Source organism: Histomonas meleagridis, assembly GCF_020186115.1.
Source record: "Histomonas meleagridis strain 2922-C6/04-10x chromosome Unknown contig_72, whole genome shotgun sequence".
Taxonomy (NCBI): Eukaryota; Parabasalia; order Tritrichomonadida; family Dientamoebidae; genus Histomonas; species Histomonas meleagridis.
Window position 1 is genome coordinate 162,181 of NW_027150914.1, and position 20,053 is coordinate 182,233.

At 30.3% G+C, this 20,053-nt stretch overlaps 6 protein-coding genes across 6 annotated transcripts; all 6 read left to right on the top strand.

The window, feature by feature from the left end:
- Positions 1-1,169: 1,169 nt before the first annotated feature.
- On the top strand, positions 1,170-2,991 carry GO595_008818 (CAMK family protein kinase; the record flags this gene model as incomplete). Its single annotated transcript, XM_067922435.1, has 2 exons — positions 1,170-1,781; positions 2,083-2,991. The coding sequence occupies 2 exons, from the start codon at positions 1,170-1,172 to the stop codon at positions 2,989-2,991; spliced, it is 1,521 nt and encodes a 506-aa protein (XP_067771057.1).
- A 543-nt stretch (positions 2,992-3,534) lies between these two features.
- Positions 3,535-8,841, top strand: GO595_008819 (uncharacterized protein; the record flags this gene model as incomplete). The annotated part of the gene is made up of 2 exons (XM_067922436.1): positions 3,535-6,997; positions 7,859-8,841. The coding sequence occupies 2 exons, from the start codon at positions 3,535-3,537 to the stop codon at positions 8,839-8,841; spliced, it is 4,446 nt and encodes a 1,481-aa protein (XP_067771058.1).
- Positions 8,842-11,608: 2,767 nt separating this feature from the next.
- On the top strand, positions 11,609-11,857 carry GO595_008820 (60S ribosomal protein L37-B; the record flags this gene model as incomplete). Its single annotated transcript, XM_067922437.1, has 1 exon — positions 11,609-11,857. The coding sequence occupies one exon, from the start codon at positions 11,609-11,611 to the stop codon at positions 11,855-11,857; it is 249 nt and encodes an 82-aa protein (XP_067771059.1).
- Positions 11,858-12,968: 1,111 nt separating this feature from the next.
- Positions 12,969-17,183, top strand: GO595_008821 (WD40-repeat containing protein; the record flags this gene model as incomplete). Its single annotated transcript, XM_067922438.1, has 2 exons — positions 12,969-15,134; positions 16,302-17,183. The coding sequence occupies 2 exons, from the start codon at positions 12,969-12,971 to the stop codon at positions 17,181-17,183; spliced, it is 3,048 nt and encodes a 1,015-aa protein (XP_067771060.1).
- Positions 17,184-17,599: 416 nt separating this feature from the next.
- Positions 17,600-18,154, top strand: GO595_008822 (nitroreductase family protein; the record flags this gene model as incomplete). Its single annotated transcript, XM_067922439.1, has 1 exon — positions 17,600-18,154. One exon carries the CDS (start codon positions 17,600-17,602, stop codon positions 18,152-18,154), a length of 555 nt encoding a protein of 184 aa, XP_067771061.1.
- Positions 18,155-18,922: 768 nt separating this feature from the next.
- On the top strand, positions 18,923-19,867 carry GO595_008823 (Rab family GTPase; the record flags this gene model as incomplete). The annotated part of the gene is made up of 1 exon (XM_067922440.1): positions 18,923-19,867. One exon carries the CDS (start codon positions 18,923-18,925, stop codon positions 19,865-19,867), a length of 945 nt encoding a protein of 314 aa, XP_067771062.1.
- Between the last annotated feature and the right edge of the window lie 186 nt (positions 19,868-20,053).

Below are 20,053 nucleotides of genomic sequence, written 5' to 3' on the forward strand. Positions count from 1 at the left end.
AGAATTGAATTTGGAATTTTAAGTTCCAATAAATTTATGCATTCGGAAAAAACAAACCCCTTAATCGACTTAACATTTTCTCCAATAATAATCATATATAAATTTATGCAATTAGAGAATACTGAACTTCCAATATGATAAACTTTATTTGGAATTATTATCTTTTCAATTAATATGCAATATGAAAATGCACCTTTTTCAATTATTTTTAGATTTTCATTAAGATAAACATCTTTTAATGATAAACATGAACGAAAAGCTGTTATACCAATATCACTAAGTGCTTTTGGCAAATGTATTGATTTTAAGCAAATACACTTTGAAAATGAATTATCTCCAATTGTTTTTATATTTGGACCGAATTCAATGACTTCCAAATTTTTACATCCATAAAATGCTCCATCATTAATAAATATTGTTGAATTCATAATTGTAACATTAACCAATGAAGCCCATAATTCAAATGCGAAATCACCAATTGTATCAACTCCTTCAGAAATAATAAGTTTATGTATACTATGATTCCGTAATACATCTCCAAATTTGATAATTGGAATATTTGAAATAATTAGTTCATTACCTAAGAATTTCTGCAGAGACAGAATATGATTCATCAGTGCAAATAATATAAAAATAATAGATAAGTTATTGATCATCAATAATAAAAATGATATATTTTATCACATAAATAATATGCATAATCTAATTTATTAAATTATAAGAAAAGTTTATACAAAATCTACTTAGTGAAAATGTTTTTGATGAAAAAACCATTATATTTTCATTCTCTCAAAAATAATTTTAAAAAGTATTCACAAAAATGATGATACATCAAATTATAGGTTGTATACAAATTATTATAAATGAAAACAACTTAAAATTTTACTTTTAAATATTCAGATGCACCATATATCACAAAATAAAATTACTGAAATAAAAATCCATATCCAATGACAAAATAAAAATGTGCCTACCTAGAATGCATATATATAATTGATTAAAAAAGAACAACAGAAATCAAAAAGAATTATTTTTATGACTTCCAAAAAATATTTTACTCTTGCTTCCACACATTGCACTTTTTAAGAAAGCAGTCTGAATAAAAATTGAATTGACCAGAGTAAAATGGCACTTTTATATAAAAGTTAAGGAGAAATTTACACAAAAAAATGAACGAACGCATTCAAGAGATCGGTGAATATAGACTTGGACGTACTCTAGGTTCCGGAACAACAGGAAAGGTAAAGCTCGCAGTTCATAAAGATACAAACGCACAATATGCCATCAAAATTATCAAAAAATCAATGTTTGCAGTAAAACCCGATCTTGAACGTAAAATACACAGAGAAATAGCACTTATGCGATTATTAGAACATCCACATCTCTTAAAATTATATGAAGTATTTGAGTCACCTCATCATCTTTATATCGTTATAGAATATGCTTCTAACAGTGAACTGTTTGATTATCTTATCCAGCAAAAATTTCTTCCACAAGAAGAAGCTATGATGTTTTTCCGAGAAATAATATATGGACTTGATTTTCTTCATTCACATGGAATTTGTCATAGAGACCTTAAGCCAGAGAATATCCTTCTTGACGAAAACATGCATATAAAAATTGCAGACTTTGGTTTTGCAAGATGGATGAGATCAAATATTGCAGAAACTTCTTGTGGATCACCACATTATGCAGCCCCAGAAGTAATATACGGACTTCCATATGATGGTCGATGTGCTGACATATGGAGTTGTGGCGTAATTTTATATGCTCTCTTATCAGTATGTTTTTTATGCGGATTTCCTTCCATTGAATTATAATATGGGATTAGGTCAAGAATTTTTGCTGTTAAGCTGAGATGTTTGACGCAAACTTGGAAGAGATTGTTCTCTTGATTTCAAAGACAAAAATTTGTCAATACAAAAGTGCTTAATTCAGTAGAAAGTAATCGTCTACTTTCAAAAATCAACACTTTTGAGATAAAGTGCAGAAACATCCACAGTTTTAACGTTCTTCTTACTTGGTTCCAATTTTTTATTCAATAATAGGAAATTCGCATTTATATTATTAACTAACACACAGGGTCGTTTGCCATTTGATGATGAATCAATTCGAAGTCTCATGAACAAAATCAAAAGTGGTCAATATAAGATGCCACCCTTTCAACCCGAAGTTCAAGATTTAATTTCCCGTATGCTATGTGTAGATGTTAAATCTCGTATTACCATTTCACAAATCAAGTCACATCCAGCATTTCTAATGGGTCTACCCAAAGGATATCAAGTACCAACACCATTACCAAATCCGACAGTATCCACACCAATTGAACTTACGCCAAACGACTTACCATTTATGCATTTATTACGATCCATTGGTTATAATTCCGATGATGAGATCATCGAAGAATTAACCTCAAATGAGTACACCAGTGCGAAAATGTTCTATCAAATGTATAACCACAACACTCTTCTTGATTCATTACCATGGTATGATGAATCAGATGGAACAATGATAGTTGGTCCATCCGAAATAGAACAAGCATTAATGATGCCGCCGAGGCAATTTGCGGCCATTGGAAACATTTACGATCCATTCGCCAAGAAGAAAGTTCTTGTCGAATCGATTGGTAGTGTCCATACACCACAGTCATTTGTCCAAAGACCCGATTGGGACACAACTGCTCTTCCTAAGATGTCGACTGACATTGAACAAATGTTAATTGGCATCCAATTACCTTTGGAAGAGTTAATGCTCTTCTTGCAAAAGCAACTGACATCGTGCAGAATCAAATGGTTCCACTTTAGTGACACAGAAATGGTCGCGAAAAGGCTGGAAACAGACATGTTGTTAACTCTGACGGCATCGTACGAATCGCCCGAAGTTTTGACATTGTGTGTGCTGTTGCTGCATGGACAGAAAGAAGAGTTCGAGGTGCTGATAAAGATGTTGGAAAGAGGACTCAACGAGGTGTTGAACGAGGCTATGATTTGATTAAAGAAATAAATGTAAACAAAAAGAAGCATTTGTCAACTTGTGCTCAGTTTAGATGTGTTTATTAGAACTTTTTTTGATAAAAATGTGATTTAATTATTGAAATTGTGAAGAAAAACAAATTGTTTCAAATAGCCAAGGTACTTTTAGGTATTGTATCTCGTTCTTTTCTCTGTAGTGCGAATCTTAATGTTTGAATAAAGATTAATAATAATGATAATTTTCAATATTTTTCTTGTACTTTCCTCAAATAAATTGCGCCTCTCTTACAAGATGTAATTCGATAAATTATTGAAGGATGTTTTCAAGAAATGACTGTCTGGTTCCGAAACTTCGCGGTTTTCAGACAGTGGAAATTGTTTCAAAATTGTGAAAAAATTTTATATATTCAAAAATTGATACAATTATCCGATCTTTAATTGCGGTTTGATCGGGAAAATTTTTTTCTTAAATGTGAATCACATGTGATCCCCCAGAAAATAAATGACAATTTGCCGGTAAAATTTATCAAAAAGTTATTCACTCAAATCATTTCACTTTTTTATGTCTCTCTTCGAAATTCAATTTAGAGCAAAAGCATTTCGAAATTGTTTCAATGGAGGAAGTGTGGGTCCTGCAAACGATCATATCAGGGTTCTTAGAGAACAAATGGATAAATATCGTGATAGTAATAAACCAAATTTTGAAGCTGCAGAATGGAAATTAGGAGAAGAAACACTTCGTTTTTATGAAGAAGTTAAAGATCTTATGGATTTAATCGCACCATTCAAGTCATATACATCAGTGATTTCTTTTGTTAAAAGTGAAAGATTAGGGGAAAAAATGAAAAACGTCAAGGAAAGGTCCATACCAAACAGTTTTCTTCGCGACTATAAAGGGAGGTGTGAAAATGCTGTTGAAAAATGGAATCCAAATTTTGTCAAGCTTACTTCTGCTGACAATTACAAAGAAACCATTGAAGCTCATGAAATCTGCGAACAATTTCTTGAACATTATGATGAATATGTAATGTATGATCAAGTTGAAGATTTTGCACGTAACATCGGATCAACACTTGATAAGCAACTTAGAGAACTTGAAGACTGGACAAAACGTAATGCTCAAGTTCGAATCATGGATACTTGGGCAGATCTCAAATCAACAATGGAGAAAATCACCAGTCATCCTCATTCTGACTTACTTCTTGAAAAGCCTCGCATCAAAGCTCTTTTACCCAAATACAAGTCATTTCATGAAACACTTGAAGGTGGTGCAATTGAAGATATGCAAGTTAATCAAGAAGCCCAAACAATGGTTCATTGGATCTCAGCTCCTTTAGATAAGTATCGCCTATATGTCAAGGCAAAACATAGTGATTGTGATTCGTTCCGTGATGTTGTTGCAGAACAAATTGAAAACATCCGTCAAAAGAATCCAAAAGTGCTTGAAACCCCAACGATCAAAACCGTCATTGAAGAATTTGAGAAATTAAAAGAAGAACAATTCAACAATGATTTAATTATCTGGAAGACAAATAAAATATCATACTTCCAAAACAAGATGGAAGAATTTATTCGTGAATATCGTGATGCTCAATCAAATTCAGATACGTCATTTCTAATTGATGGAATTCTTAGAAATGGCGAAGAATTCATGGAAAAATATGGTGGCAGATCAAAGATTTATTGGGAGAAGTATCCAGATATATTTTTAGATTTCGCAAATGATCCAGATACAGGATGTAAAGAACTTGTTGATGAATGGAATCAAATCATTGACTCACATAGTGGTTATGTTGATGAAGTTAACGAAAGAAAGAGAAGAGAGAAACTTAGTATAGAAGAAGCTGATGCAATTAGTGACCTTAAAAAAGCTATTGATGCATCAGTCGATATTCGTTCTGATATTGGATTCCCAAGAATCGAAAATGCATTAAGATATGCAAAAGAGAAAAATTATGAATTAGCTAGTGACGAACTTGATAACTTAATTAGGAAATGTGAAGATGAAGTTATACCAATTATAAGAGATAGAATTAGATACGTCGAAATGGAAAGAGAAATGAATGACGGATTCAATAGCATTAATCAATATATTTCGACTGGCAACATAGGCATGGCACGTGATTTGTTGGAAAAAGTAAGATATATTGTCGATGACATTTCATTCTTGAAAAACGAAGAAGCTAAAGACACTTATGAAATGGCTTCAAGTAAACTCCAAGATCTTGATGATAGGATCAGTGAAATAACGCATCAAAGCGAAGCACAAGTGAATGAATCACTTGAAAACTTAAAGTCCTCAATCCCATCAACAAGTTCACCTTCTCCAGAACCAACGCCAGCACCTACACCAGCACCAATGCCAACATCTACTCCAGCACCAGCACCTGCTCCACAACCTGCAGCAGCTCCAACTCCACAGCCAGAAACACCTCCTCCTGCAGCATCGTCACCACAACAACCACAGCAACAAATTCCAGCCGCTTCAGTACAAGCTGCTGGCGAATCATGGAGGCCATGCACCGAATTCACATTGCCAAGAGAAGTTATGAACAGCTTGAGCAAGCAAGGGCAATGGGCAGTCAATGAGTGGCTGAAATATGTCAAAATCTTCAACAACATGGCAAACCAAGTTGATATATTCATTGATTCGATATATAATAATCGTCTTAAATCTGAACTTAGTCCAAGTAATATTGTACAATGGAAACAAAGCATTGAAAGCAACAGGTATTACTTACCAAAAGAAATTCTTCCACGTATTTCAGATGAAGAAACAAAAGAAATCTTAACAAAGGCAGGAGTTTATGATATTATGATTGAAGAGCTTAAGTTAAAATTCGGCCTTAGACTTAATCAATTATTAAGTGATGCTCAAGATCTATATCAATATATGAGCGATTTCATGGATCGTGATAAGTACACAAAACTTATTAAGGTATTTCCAACTGTCATCAGTATATTCACACAATATTTAAGAAACGTTGAAGATGTAATTAGATCATATGATATATTTGACGTACCACCAGTGCCTCATCTTGAGTCAGATATACGAAAAATGGCTACATCCACTCAACAAATTCTGAGGCAAGCAGGTTATAGTAATTCTGTTTATCGTTATACTGTTGATGAAACTTCAATTAATGGATTTAATGCTTATAATTTCGCTTATGCTCTTGATCAAGTATTAAGTAACATTCGAAAAGATACAAGAAAGTTTTCAATGTTTCCAAAAATGAAGCCTTACTTCGATGATCTGCATCAAAAAGTTGAAGAGTTACAAAAGCAAATCTTCAAAGTTTGGTTCGATGCATTTGAAAGATATGCGCCACTTAAACCAGAACGTGGTACATTAAATAGCTTATTATCATACACTCGTTTAATCAAAGGTTTCGAACCACAATATACTGAACGTGCATTAGCATTAGAGAAATTAATCAAAGAAAACGCAGCAGCAAATAATGCTAAAATTGATCAATTGATTAAAGAATGGAATGAAGCACGTGAGAATGAGCATCAAGAAAGAGTTAAAGTTGTTATGGATCAAATCATTAAACCAATTGCATCAGGAGGTAAAGTTACAATTAATGGAAAAGAATTTACTTATGACTTATCTGGTAGAACAACAATTATCTTTAGAGCAGTTTCAGGACCTGACTTATATAAGGTCGAATTTAAAGATACAGCTGATGCTAAATGTGAGAAATGGGGATTCTTCTGCTCAAGTAACGCTGATGAAAATCATTATGCAACACGTTTATGTCCACTCGGATTTTACTCCATTTTCATCGATAAGAAGCCATTGATATTGGACAGACCACAAGATTGGGAAAAGGATATAATTTACCAAAGCGCCGACTTAGTCAATGAAGTTAAAGTCAATGTCGACGAAGTGAATTATAATAATGTACAAGACCCAAGTGGTAAACTTAATAAAGTAATTAGGGCATTGGTGTCTTTCCATGAATCAAACAGAGATAAAATAATGAGAATGTCGGCAAACGCTTTGGATGCAAAGGAAAAGCGTGAATACGAAGAAAGACAAAACGAACAAAGGAGACAAGAACAACAAAGATTAATGGACTTCATCAAGTATGGAACCACATTCAATTAGACATTTAAATGTGTCCATAACTTAATAAAAAGTTGAGTTGATTCAAGAAAAATAAAATTCTTTGTGACTTTTAATTGTTATTAAAAACATAACAACTATAAATTTTAAGAGTTTTTACAATTAAAATATTATGAAGCTAAAAAGATATTTATATTTTGTATAAAAAGTCTGCTTGTTAAATCGATTTTTTGAAAGCTTATTTTTCATTTTATTTTCCCGTATAGGACTTGATCTTGAGTTTAGGACTTATTCAGAACATCTACTAAGGGAAAAAAATCAATAAATACGAACTGATTGCTGTGATTTCAAAATTGAAATATATATGATCAACTCATAGAAAGTTTCCGATAGATAATTGAACACTTTACATATTTGGGAATTGAATTAGAACGATGTGTGATAGGAATAAACGTTTCTTAGAGGATGGAATGTAAGGTTGCATTGTTTTCACCTAAAGAAAAGGCAGTCATCGTTAATTTCGCTTTGACTTTCGATGGTTCTGATGTTATAATAAATTTTACAAAAGTTAATCAAAATTTATTTGCAAAATACTCAATCTTCGCTTTTAATACATTTTCTGTAAATGAAGACGACAAAAAATGCATACTGCAGACAGATTCTTCGCGTTTAGTATTCTCATTTAATGATGATACAAGATGTTTAAAATTTATTTCACTCTTATCAGAAAAAGGAATACTTTCTCCAATACCAGGTAAACAATGCTCTTTTAATATTTCAAGGCCTAAATCTTTTCCCAATTTATCTGGAATAGTTAACAATTTATTTAACATAAAAAATAATTCAGCAACACAGCCAAATGGCCTTGAAACTGGTGTCATCGAGGCTTCCCTTCCATTTGCTGAATTAGCTCCTTTGAAAAAAGAGGATACCATCAATGTCAAATACTCCACTCTTCATTTTGCTCTTCTTAACATTTCAATGAATCTTTATCCAGACATTATAGCTGGTATATTTCCTCCTACTAATACTACTCAACCTTTTGAAGATTATCTCAAAATTAAGAGTCAATGGCAACTTATCACTAAATCTGAATGGCAGCACAACTGCAACATGCGTATTTTTGTTCATGATCTTGAGCATTGGCTTGGTGTTCGCTCAAAACAGCACACCGAAGAGTATAACCGTCTTTTCTTTAACGTTTCTCTGACACTTTTCTTCAGTTGTTTTTGTGAACTCAAATTCTCTGAAATATTTGCCACTTTTCTTGAAATTCTGTGCTTTACTTTCATCCGAAAGAAGCAAGACAAAACTGCTTTCTATGATTCCAGTGGTAAACTTCTTACTAGTGATGAAGCTGAGAACTGGGTCTTTTGGAGGATAAAAGGTTTGTGGAGAAAAATAACCAATATTCAAACATCTGAGTTAAATGATTCATTAGCCATTCGTTCTATTCTTCTTAACATATCACCACCAACACTAGAGATGCTTAATGAAAGGAACATAACATCGTTGAGCTTCGCGACTCGAAATTGCGTTTATCAAATGTTTGTAAAAGGAAGACCAAAACAAGATGCACTGCTTCTCGTGACTGCTGCTTTAGCATCAGAAGATTTGGTTAAGTTTAGACAGTACGCAATTGCTGTTGCGTTGGTTCTTCTACAAGGAAAACTTGAAGATTTGCCAAATGGAGACTTTGAATTGTTTTCACAAATGTATACAACCGAAGTACAAAAAATTAATCCGAGAGTACTGTTGTATAATGTGGAAAAAATGTTTGCTTCATTTAGTGAATAATTTATTAGTAAATTTGTTTCATGTTTAATTAATTAATTTGTTTTCTTCATAACAATAAAAAACTGCGTATAGTGCTGTAATAAAAAATCCAATATGCGTAATTTTGTGTTATCATAAAAAATGTTTTTACGATTTCAAAATTTTAGAAAAAAAAAATAATTTCATGCATAATCCTTTGAGTTTCATATGTATAAGTACTGTAATTGGCAATTTAAAAATAAATATATATAAAAAGTGACTATTTGTAATGTATTCAATTCTGATTTAGTAAATCGAATATTGTTTTTCTGCTGGGTATATAATGGGAAGCACCCAAAGCCAGGGAAAAGGTCCTTCAAAATATAGCGAAAATCTTCAAACATTAAAATGTATTGAACAAATAATTTATGACTTAAATGCAAATAATGTCAATGAATCAGTAGAATCAGCATTAAAATATTTCAATGAAGAATTATTATATTCATTTAATTTTATTATTTGCTCGATTGTATTTTCATATTTTGTATCAAAAGGTTTTTATCATTTATGTTTTGACTATTTAAAAGTACTTGAAAAAAAAGAAAAAGAGACTTATAAAATTTTACATGATAATATCACAAATATTTGTGCTTTTATATTTTTGAATTCTTCACAAGAATCAAATTATCTTTATGAAAAAATGATTGAACATGATATTATTCATCCTAAAATTTTGGCAACAAAAAGAAGTCCATATTTCGCACATTATCTTTCAGAAGAAGAATATAATAAATTTCATGGCTTTAAAATTTATAATTATTTTTATGAAAACATTGATGAACTAAAAAAGAATGATTGGGAACTTCATAAGAAATTAATTAAAGAGGGACATAATCCGAATGAAATTGCGAAAATAATTCGAAATGATGAAATCGAAAAACTTCAAGAAATATCATCACAAAATAATTTTGATTTTAATCAAACAATTGAGCCATCACTTTATGAAAGATGCTCATTTGTTAATCAAGAAAATGTTTCATTAATTGATTATGCAGCATTTTTTTCATCTATTAAATGTTTTAAATATTTACTTATGAATGGAGCAAATGTAAATAACACAGGTAAATATGCAGTTGCAGGTGGAAATGAAGAAATTATTCATTTATGTGAGCAGAATCATTCATCATTTGAAGGAGCATATGAAACAGCAATTTTGTTTCATAGAAATGATATCTTTAATTATCTTTATGAAAACAAAATCGAAAAAATTAGGAATCTAGAAGATTTAGGAATTAAATGTCTTTTATATCAAAATTATGAGATTTTATTATTTCTTGAAAATGAAGGATTACAGGTTAATAAAGCTCTTGTAATTAAATCTATTGAAACAGGGAATACATTTATGGTACAGTATTTCCATGAAAAAAATCCAATTTCTATAAGTTTTTTTGAAACTTCAATAATTTTTGTTAATAAAGAACTATTTAACTACTTAATTAAAGAAAATATTATGAATATTTTCGATAAGAGTGATTTTATAATTAATTGAATGTTTGTTTGAGTGTTAATATGCTTTTAAATTTTTGGAAAATATCCAAATTATTTCAAACAGCACTTATGTATGCATCTGTAAAAGGTCATATAGATATTGTTAAACTAATTCTTGAACAAAAAGGAAATGATATTAATGCCAAAGACATTTATTTATTCAATTTAATATTTACTTTAATAATTTTTTCATATATCAAATTAATATTTGGGGTTTAATCAAAACATTTAATACAGTACTAATTTGGGCAGCTGAATTTGGTAAAATAGAAATATTTAACTTACTTCTTAAACAAGAAGAAATTGATATCAATACTCAAAATATTTGTGTCTTTTACTTAAAATATGTTTTATGTACTTTATATTTCATAATTATATTTGGAAATTATTTTAAAAATTTCAAACAGCTTTAATGATGCAGCATCAAATGGTTATATAGAAATGGTTAAATTACTTCTTGAACATAAAGGAATTGATGTTAATGCTAAAGATATTTATTCATTTTGTTTAATATTTATTGTAATAATTTTGGATTTCATTCTAATAATTGGAAAATATTCAAATTGTTTAGAACATCACTTATGTATTCAGTTGAAAATGGAGATATAGAATTTGTTAAATTACTTCTTGCTTATAAAGGAATTGATGTTAATGCTAAAAATATTTATTTGTTTGATTTATTATTTATTTTAATAAAATTATGCTTGAAAACATTATTTGGAAATTATTTATACTGTTTCAAACAGCACTAATATGGGCATCTAAAAATTGTCGATGTATAGATGTAATTAAATTACTTGTTGAACATGAATGCATTGAAATCGATCAAGATATTTATTTGTTTGAATTAAAGTTAGTTAATAACTTACAATCCAACAAAATAATGATTTAAATTTATTAAAAATAGAAGTGTAGTATTTCAGGATTCTTAATACTGTTTTTCATAAATTATGAGAAGGAAAATTTTCATTTTTTCATAAAAATTTATCCCAAGGGAAATTGCGATCACATTCGTAAAAATCAAATTACAACCAAAAAGTACAGTCACCAAAACATCAAAGACGATGTATAACAATAATAACCTTGTTGTTCCAAATTTTTTTTAGGAAACCAAAAACAACAAAAACGATAACATATGTTATCGGTACTAACGGTTGTCGTTTAGTTCAATGTGACATATGATTTTTGAGAATTTTTTTTTGACACACCTTTTTTCATTGAAATCAGAACATTAGGCGGTTATGGTCTTTCCTTTTATATAATGGGTGCTGGCACTCCATCATTCGGTAAACGTCATAACAAATCACACACAATATGCCGTCGTTGCGGAAGCCGTTCATATCACATTCAGAAGGGAAGGTGCGCTAAGTGCGGATATCCAGAAGCATCAATGCGTCATTACAATTGGGCCAAGAAAGCACATGCAAAGCGCACACAAGGAACTGGCCGCATGAGCCACCTCAAGAAGTGCATGAAGAAACTCCAAGCAATCTATGCTCCTAAGAAATAAACATATTTTTGAGCAAATCATTTATGCAATGCTTTTTTTTGTTAAGACGACAACATTTACAGTTTGATTAATTTTGTTTATTTTAATAAAAACAAGTAACAACGCATCAGTAATTACAATAATTATTACTAGCACTTTCATTAGTTTTAATCAATTGATTTGAAATATTAAAAATGCTGCTGAAAATGGTGATTGATCTTTGTGGTTCATAATTGATGTATTTAAAAAACCTAATTTTGTAGTTTTTTACCAATTTGGAGTACCCCTAATTTAATCGGCGAGGGATGGTACCATTTTTTAAAAAATTTGACAAATTATTAATTTGGATCCAAATTATTAGTTATTACAAACCCAATTATGCTCATTGATAAGAGTACATTTTAATTATGTTCAATGTTATTTGAATTTTAATATGAAACATTAAAATGCCAAATATAGTTACCTCAATTAAAAAATTCTCATTTCAAAATTGTGGTAATTTCACATTGTGCTTATATCATATGTTGTGGATCCACATTCATAAACTTTATCATATTCCATAATTGCTTATAATTTCTCACTAATTAGTTATCACACGTACATAATCTTAATAAAATAAAAATAAACTGATCCTAAGGTCTTGAATTAAATTTCAATACTTATTTTTTTCTCCAATTAATTTTTCATTTTTGAATGATAATATCTCAAAATTAATAGACTTTTGCATGCATTTAAGATTCATCATCAACTCTTTATTTAGAAGTTTCACATGATCAAATTAATCGTTTCATAGCTCTGATGCACATTAACAAATGAACTGCAGTGGAGCAATTGGAAAAAACCGAAAACACGATTGTAATATATTCAATTTCTCACTTCGACAGGAAAAAAATGCCAGGATAATGATATCGAAAAAAAATGCCAGGGGAAGCCAGTACTGGAAAACAAAGATAAGACGCATAGCAACAAAATATAAAATTTTATATTACAAGGCACAATCTCCATGTAAATTGGTAATCTATAATAAAAATCATTAATTTCTCAAGAAAATTATTTTATTTCAGTAATAATTCTAATTTACGACAAAATAATTTGTTGCCAATATGGCATTTATTTTTATTTCGATTTAAGCATGCAGTCTTACAATGACACACCGTTTCAATTAAAAAGGGATCACCCAAAAAGGCAACATTTATGTACAGGTGCTCTCAAGGATGAAAGAGGGAAATACACCATTGAATATCGACCTGACTTCGCTTTATTCCATGAAGCAATAATGGAAGCAAAAGGCAAGCCCACGATTTTTGTTACATTTTTCGGATCATATCAAACAGGGAAATCGTCAGCAATCAAAATGCTCACAGGTGATGGGGAAGTACAAATTGATATTGGTGACGGAATGCGAGAAACAACTTATGGTGCTTTTGTGTATGGCCCATATTCATACAACAAAATCCGGCAAAGATTTGGAGTTGAGATTATTCCAGAAGATGACACACAAATATTTTTTGTTGATACCGAAGGATGTAATGGTTTTAAAGCAGGTAGACCTGAATCAGCTGTTTATCTCTTGAGTCAACTCATTGCACCATATGCATCAATATCAAACGTCGTTATATCAACTATTAAAGCAGGAGTTACAGCACCCGAAGTTGATTCGATGGAAACAATGTTTGAAATTATTAATATTATTCGCCAAGGTGTTGGTGTGGAAAGTGCACATTTGTTAGGACTTGTTCCAAATGTCACCAATTATTTTCCCGAAAATTTTGTGGAAAAACAAAAACAAATTACAGAAACAATGCAAGAGAAATTCGATGACTTCCAATTCGGATCATTTAAATTTGATGAATTTATTCCACTTCCTATATTTGACACAGATCATGACATTTTAGAACAGAATGAAAGGTTTAACAATGCATTTTGTATATTTGCACAACGACTTATATATCATATTGACACTTCTCGTCAAAGTATGTTACTTGAAGCTGAAGGAATATTTGAAATGTTCAAGGTTTTAGCAGCGAGAACTGAAGAACAAAAACTTAGTGAAGTTGCATATGAAGCATTGAAAGAAACAAAAAAGAGTTCTGCATGGAAACTTTCCAAGAGAACTGTTGATAAAATTATTTCTGGAAAAAATGAGGAAATCAAGAAAATTGTTGCAGAATTCAAAGAAAAACTTAAAAATGATCAAATATTTGCAACTCCAATATTAGATAAAGATAAAATCATTAATGAAGCTCTCCAAGAACTTGATGAGAAATTACCCGAGTCTACGAAATCAGAGAAAGAAGTATATGATGAGTTTAAGTCAAGAATCCAAAGAGAAATTTCAACTGAATATAAGAAATTCGGTCGACTTATTAAAAAAATTAAAGCTAAACAATACACATTCATTAAAGATAAAATAGCTACATATATAAATAATGCAAAACCTGTCATCTATACTAATATTCGAAACAATAAGTCAACATATGAAGATCACATCTTGAACATAGTTCAAAACGAAGCATTTACATTTATTAAAAATCAATTCTTAAGAGAGAGTAATGAAATATGTAAAGATGTTCAACAAAGAAATGCTGATATTGTAGATGATTTAATTGCAATATTTGAACCATTAAAACTTGAAGAAGATATCAAAACAAAAGTTAAAGAACATATTATGAAAATTAAGTCACAAATTCGAAATGATTTTTTTCTTCAAGTTAAAGCAATAGTTGAAAACAACAAACAATCACAAATCAGAGAATTTAGTAATTATGCGCTAAATTTTATTAATTCGAAAACAAGTAACTTAAGAAGTAAGTTGGAAAATGGAAATCTTGAAGTAGCAGAAATAAATATTCATAGTGATTTTAGACAAATTGAAAATGAATGCAAGAGGTCACTTTTACGAATGTACACAGATAACACTAATCAAGAAATTATTGGCCAAGTCGAAGCAAACATTAGTACATATCTAATGAAATCATTAAATAATTTCAAAGAATGTATTCAAGAAGCTAAAAGAGTCGAAATGCAAAAACAACTTCTCAAACAAACTTTGGCTAAAACAATGTCCAATCGAATAAATGAATTAAAGCAAAAAGTTAAATCAAGTTCAGCAACAGATCCGAATGATATTATTCCTAAGAATTCATTTGAAAACATAGAGAAAGAATGTTATCAAGAAATCAATAAAGCATTTCCTGATGGAAAAGAGAACAAAGAACTTATGAAATATTTAAATAATGAAATAATTTCAAAGAATAAAAATGAAATGGAAGCAATTGAGAATTTAAAGCAAACAACTGTCCAACAAAACATTAAAAATATTGTTAATAATCTCCAAAACAAAGCCAAATATTTGGTTGATCATATATATTATGAACTTACATCATCATGTAGAAATGATAAAAATTGCGTTGATATAACTTGTATAAAGTTTAATAATAAGTTTACAGGTTCAATTGAAACATTTAACTTTGAAACAACTGATAATAAATTTAAAGATTATATCATAAGAAGATGGAACAGAAAGATTAATAAAGTTTCAATTCCTAACGAAAGTAAGGCATCAGTTAATAGTTATTTCAAGGATTATCTTAAAAGAAAACTAAATGAAGCACAAGATACAATTAAAAACATAATTTCCATAAATGAATACAATATAATTAAAAAGAATAAAATTGAAATTGATGAAGAAATGGAACAAATAAAACGACAATGTACTTCAATAATTTGTAACAGTGATTCAGCAGATGCTTCAGAAATTGTCAATGGATTTAGCAATGAATTTAAACGCGAATGCAATAATATTAAAGAAAAAATTAATTCCATTCCAAGCGAAAATATAAAGAATCAGTTAAATGATTATTTGGCTGGTCAAATTCAAAAATGTTCGAATCAGCTAATGAAAGAAGCTGAAGAAAAAGCTAAAAACGCAAGCTGGTGGAGAAAGGCTGTCAATATTTTAGGAAAAATTTGGGATAAAATAAAAGGATTCTTCGGGTTTTAAGTCAATAATCACTAAAAACCAAATGAAATTTTTGATTTTTTTTAAAAAAGACATCGTTTGTGTTATCAGTAAAGAAATTTTAAATTGTAAAATTATTGTGAAAAATGGGATTATCATTTAAAGCAATTGAAATCTTTTTTGTTTCAGTAAGAAGGATATACATCTTATTCCTGTGCTAGTTACGAAAAATTGATAATAAGAAATTGTTTACTTATTAAATTGGAGGCAATAAAAAATGACAAATCATTTAAAAAAAAACTTTATGAGTTTTATTATTGCAATAATGAAGCAAACTCCATCATGGAGTGCGAAGATAAACAGTTACAATGTCAAAAGCCATTTTTCAACAGCTGTTAATAAAATAAAGTTTTGCAAATATAAAAGTGGCATTTTCAATTGATCTGCGATATAACATCTTTAAGGTTATCTGAAAATGCAGCAAGCATTGCAATTTCATTAAAGCACTCATTTAACATATATTCCACGCAGCCTCTTCAAAGGAGGTATCTAAAAGATTTTGTTAATTACAAAATAACAAATGTTTCGCCACTTTCAGATGGGACTACAGTTGCCTTTTCTACAACTCAAATTTCTGGTGGCCTTGATCAAAAGGTCTATATTTGCAATAATCAATTTGGGGAAAATACCCAAATAAAAGCGCTAAATTTCAATGAAGAAATTCTTTCACTATATCTTACATCACGTTATCTTTTGACAATACAGCATAGTTCTGTCTTAATATATGACATTGAAAATCGAATTGTTGTTCTTGATCAATCGACTTACAATAATCCCAATGGAGCTGGCGACATTGTTACTCAAGGTGACAATTACACCGTTGCCATCTGTGGCTCTGATCCATGCACTGTTTACATTTCGGAGCTTACAAATAATTCAACGCCAATAATTTTCAAAGCACATGAACATCCAATATTTTCCATGAAATTTTCACCAGATGGTTCTCTTATATCCACGGTAAGTGAGAAAGGGACTTTGATTCGTATATTTGATACAATTTGTGGAACACAATTAAGTGTTTTTCGTAGAGGATCTATGCCATCCAAAGTCATGTCAATGTGTTTTTCACCCGATAATCGTTCACTTGTTGTTGTTAGCGAAAGTGGAACTGTTCATTTATTTGAAGCAGATGTACGAAATGGTTCACAACAAGATCCTCCGCGTGCAGTGGCAAAGCTAAAAATAGAAAAAGCGGATATGATTGATTCCGCTTTTATAAGTGATACAGAAATGATAATTGTTGCATCATCTGGCTATATGTACAATTTGGAAATAAGAGAAAAAACCATCAAACAAAAAAACAGAGTTTTTATTTTATTACATTAAATGTTTTTTTTTTTTTCAAAAAGCTCTTCTGTTAAGAAAAGCAAATTATAAATAAAATGACCAAAAATTAGTTAAATTTAATAAAATTTTTGTAAAACAAAATATTTTTTTATATAACTCAAAAATAACAGACAATGTTCAGAAGATACTTCTTAAAATGAAAATAAAATAAGTTAAAACAACATAAAATGTTGTATTTGATCAGGTGAAGTGAGATTTATCGTAAATTCATAACTCATGTAAAATTCTGATTTTCCACTTTTTCGGAGGAGAAAAGGCCTTTTCCTGAATACAACAAGTTTACAACCCAATAAATTTCAATTCAAAAAAGCGTAACATTTGTAAAGTTAGCACTTTTTTACCTGCGCTTGTAGCATAAACTTATCAAAAATTGAATGGGCATTTTATTCATTCCGATGGCGTTGAATGCTTTGATCACACGACGAACAATACGTCAGTACCAACCAGACTACATAATTCCGGAAGCTGAATTGAAAGCAATTTGTAATGCAGCAATTCTTTCACCAACAGGATTTGATTCACAAGATATTGATCTTCTTGCTGTTACTGATAGAAAAAAAATAGACGAAATTTCCAAAATAACATTGGACACAATTGGTAAAGAGGGTCGCGATAGTTTTATGAAGAGGGTTGATTCAATGAAGATTAAAAATCCTGTTACAGGTGATGCAGGATGTCTAATTTGTCTTTTGAAGAATGAGCGATCCTCTCCTATGCATACACCAGTTCATGAAGGTATTGTTGAAATGTCAATAATGATAGCTGCTCGCGAATTTGGCTTGCAATCAATGGTTCTTGGCTGTCTCAAAGGCGCTGACATGAGAGCAATGGAAAAAGTTCTTGGCATTGAATCAGGCCGCTTACTTGTTGGCGTTGTTATTGGTAAACCAATCGACAAACCTGTCTTCATTCCAAAGAAGCTTAAAGCTAAAATTTCATATCTAAGCTAAACATCAAATCATGATTTAATTTTTATGATAGAAGTGAATTTAATAACTTGCCCCATTGATCTGGTGCAACATATTAATGAAAAATAAAACGATCAAATATATGTTCAAAAAGTTATAAATGACCATAAGGAACGATTAATATTGGTTGAAAATGTTAAAATAATCAAAATAACCATCGATCAAAATAAATTCAAAAATCGGGTATTTGGCAAAATATAAAGTGAGTAAAATTTTGGCATATTTATTTATCCATTAATGGAGAATTACGAAATTACCAAAACATTAGGAAATGGGGGTAATGGCACCGTCTATCTTGCAAAGCATAAAGGTACTATTTGCGCAATTAAAAAAATTGACGCATCACCAGAGCTTCTAAACATGCTCAAGAAAGAACCCAATATCCTAAGAATTTTAAATCACCCATTTATTATTAAGTATATTGATTGTTTTGAAAAAAAAGATAACATTGGATTAACTACAATTTGGATTGTAATGGAGTATGCAGATGGAGGGGATTTAGCTGAAAAAATAAAAAGCTTCAAGGAATCAAAAAAGATAATGTCAGAAGATAGCATTTTGGATTATTTTGTCCAAATAGCACTTGCAATTAAATATCTTCATGACAGAAAAATTATTCATCGTGACCTAAAACCCAAGAACATTTTTTTAACTAAGGATAATACTATTAAGTTAGGAGATTTTGGGATCGTTCAAATTCTTGAAAATACAAATCAATTATGTCAAACATTTGCCGGCACTATTAATTATATGTCACCAGAAATTGTCAGCAAAGGGAGCTATAGTTTTAAGACCGATATATGGTCACTTGGTTGCATTCTTTATGAAATGTGCACATTACAATCTGTGTTTCCATCGGAGTCCCCAAGAATTTTTGATCGAATCAATGAAGGCAAATATGTTCCAATTCCACCAGATCGATATAGCCCAGAAATATATGATCTTGTTAAAAAAATGCTTTCGGTAGATCCAACCCAACGACCAACGATTTATGATATACTTTCGAAACCATTTATCCAACAAAGAATTCATTCCCTTCTCAAGCGAGGCATTATTGACCCAGAATTTTTGAAATCGGAAATGGACCATACAATTTTCCATGGGTTTACACCTATGCTAGACCCTCCAAATGATAAATTTCATATGAGGATTTTATTTGTTGGATATCATTGCGTAGGTAAAACGGCATTAATCGAACGTTTCATCTCTGGTGAGTTTAATGCTAAAACATTAGCGACAATTGCACCGACATATTATCGAAAGAAAATGAAAGTTGATTCATATTTATTCGATTTTGAAGTTTGTGATACATCTTCACAAAATACTTATCCGAACTTTAAAAATATGCAAATTAATGGCGTAAATGCTTATGTTATAATTTTCTCTGTTTGTGATCGAGGTTCATTTAATGATATCAAAAAATGTTATCAAGAAATAATTGAAATGGATAAAAACGCAATAGTTTTCTTATGCGGTAATCAATGCGATCTTAAGGAGAAAAGAACAATTTCAATCAATGAAGGAAAAAATTTGGCAAAAGCTCTTAACATTGAACATGAATACTTCGAAACAAGTGCATTGACTGGGGAAAAAGTTGACACTATGTTCGACGCAATTGCAAGGAAATATTTAATGCAACTGAAGAAAAATTATGATATGAAAGAAGAAGAACCTTCATTATGCACAGTATATTAATCGAATGGACGTTATAATAAAAAAAATTTAAAAAAAATTAATTTAATTTTAAAAATAGACGTTAACAGATTACAATGATTTTAGTCTATTTTTACAAAATCTTGTTGGAACTCCACAAGAATAAAATAAGGATTCGCATAAAAAAAAATACATAAAATCATAAGATATTTGATACTTTTTATGCAT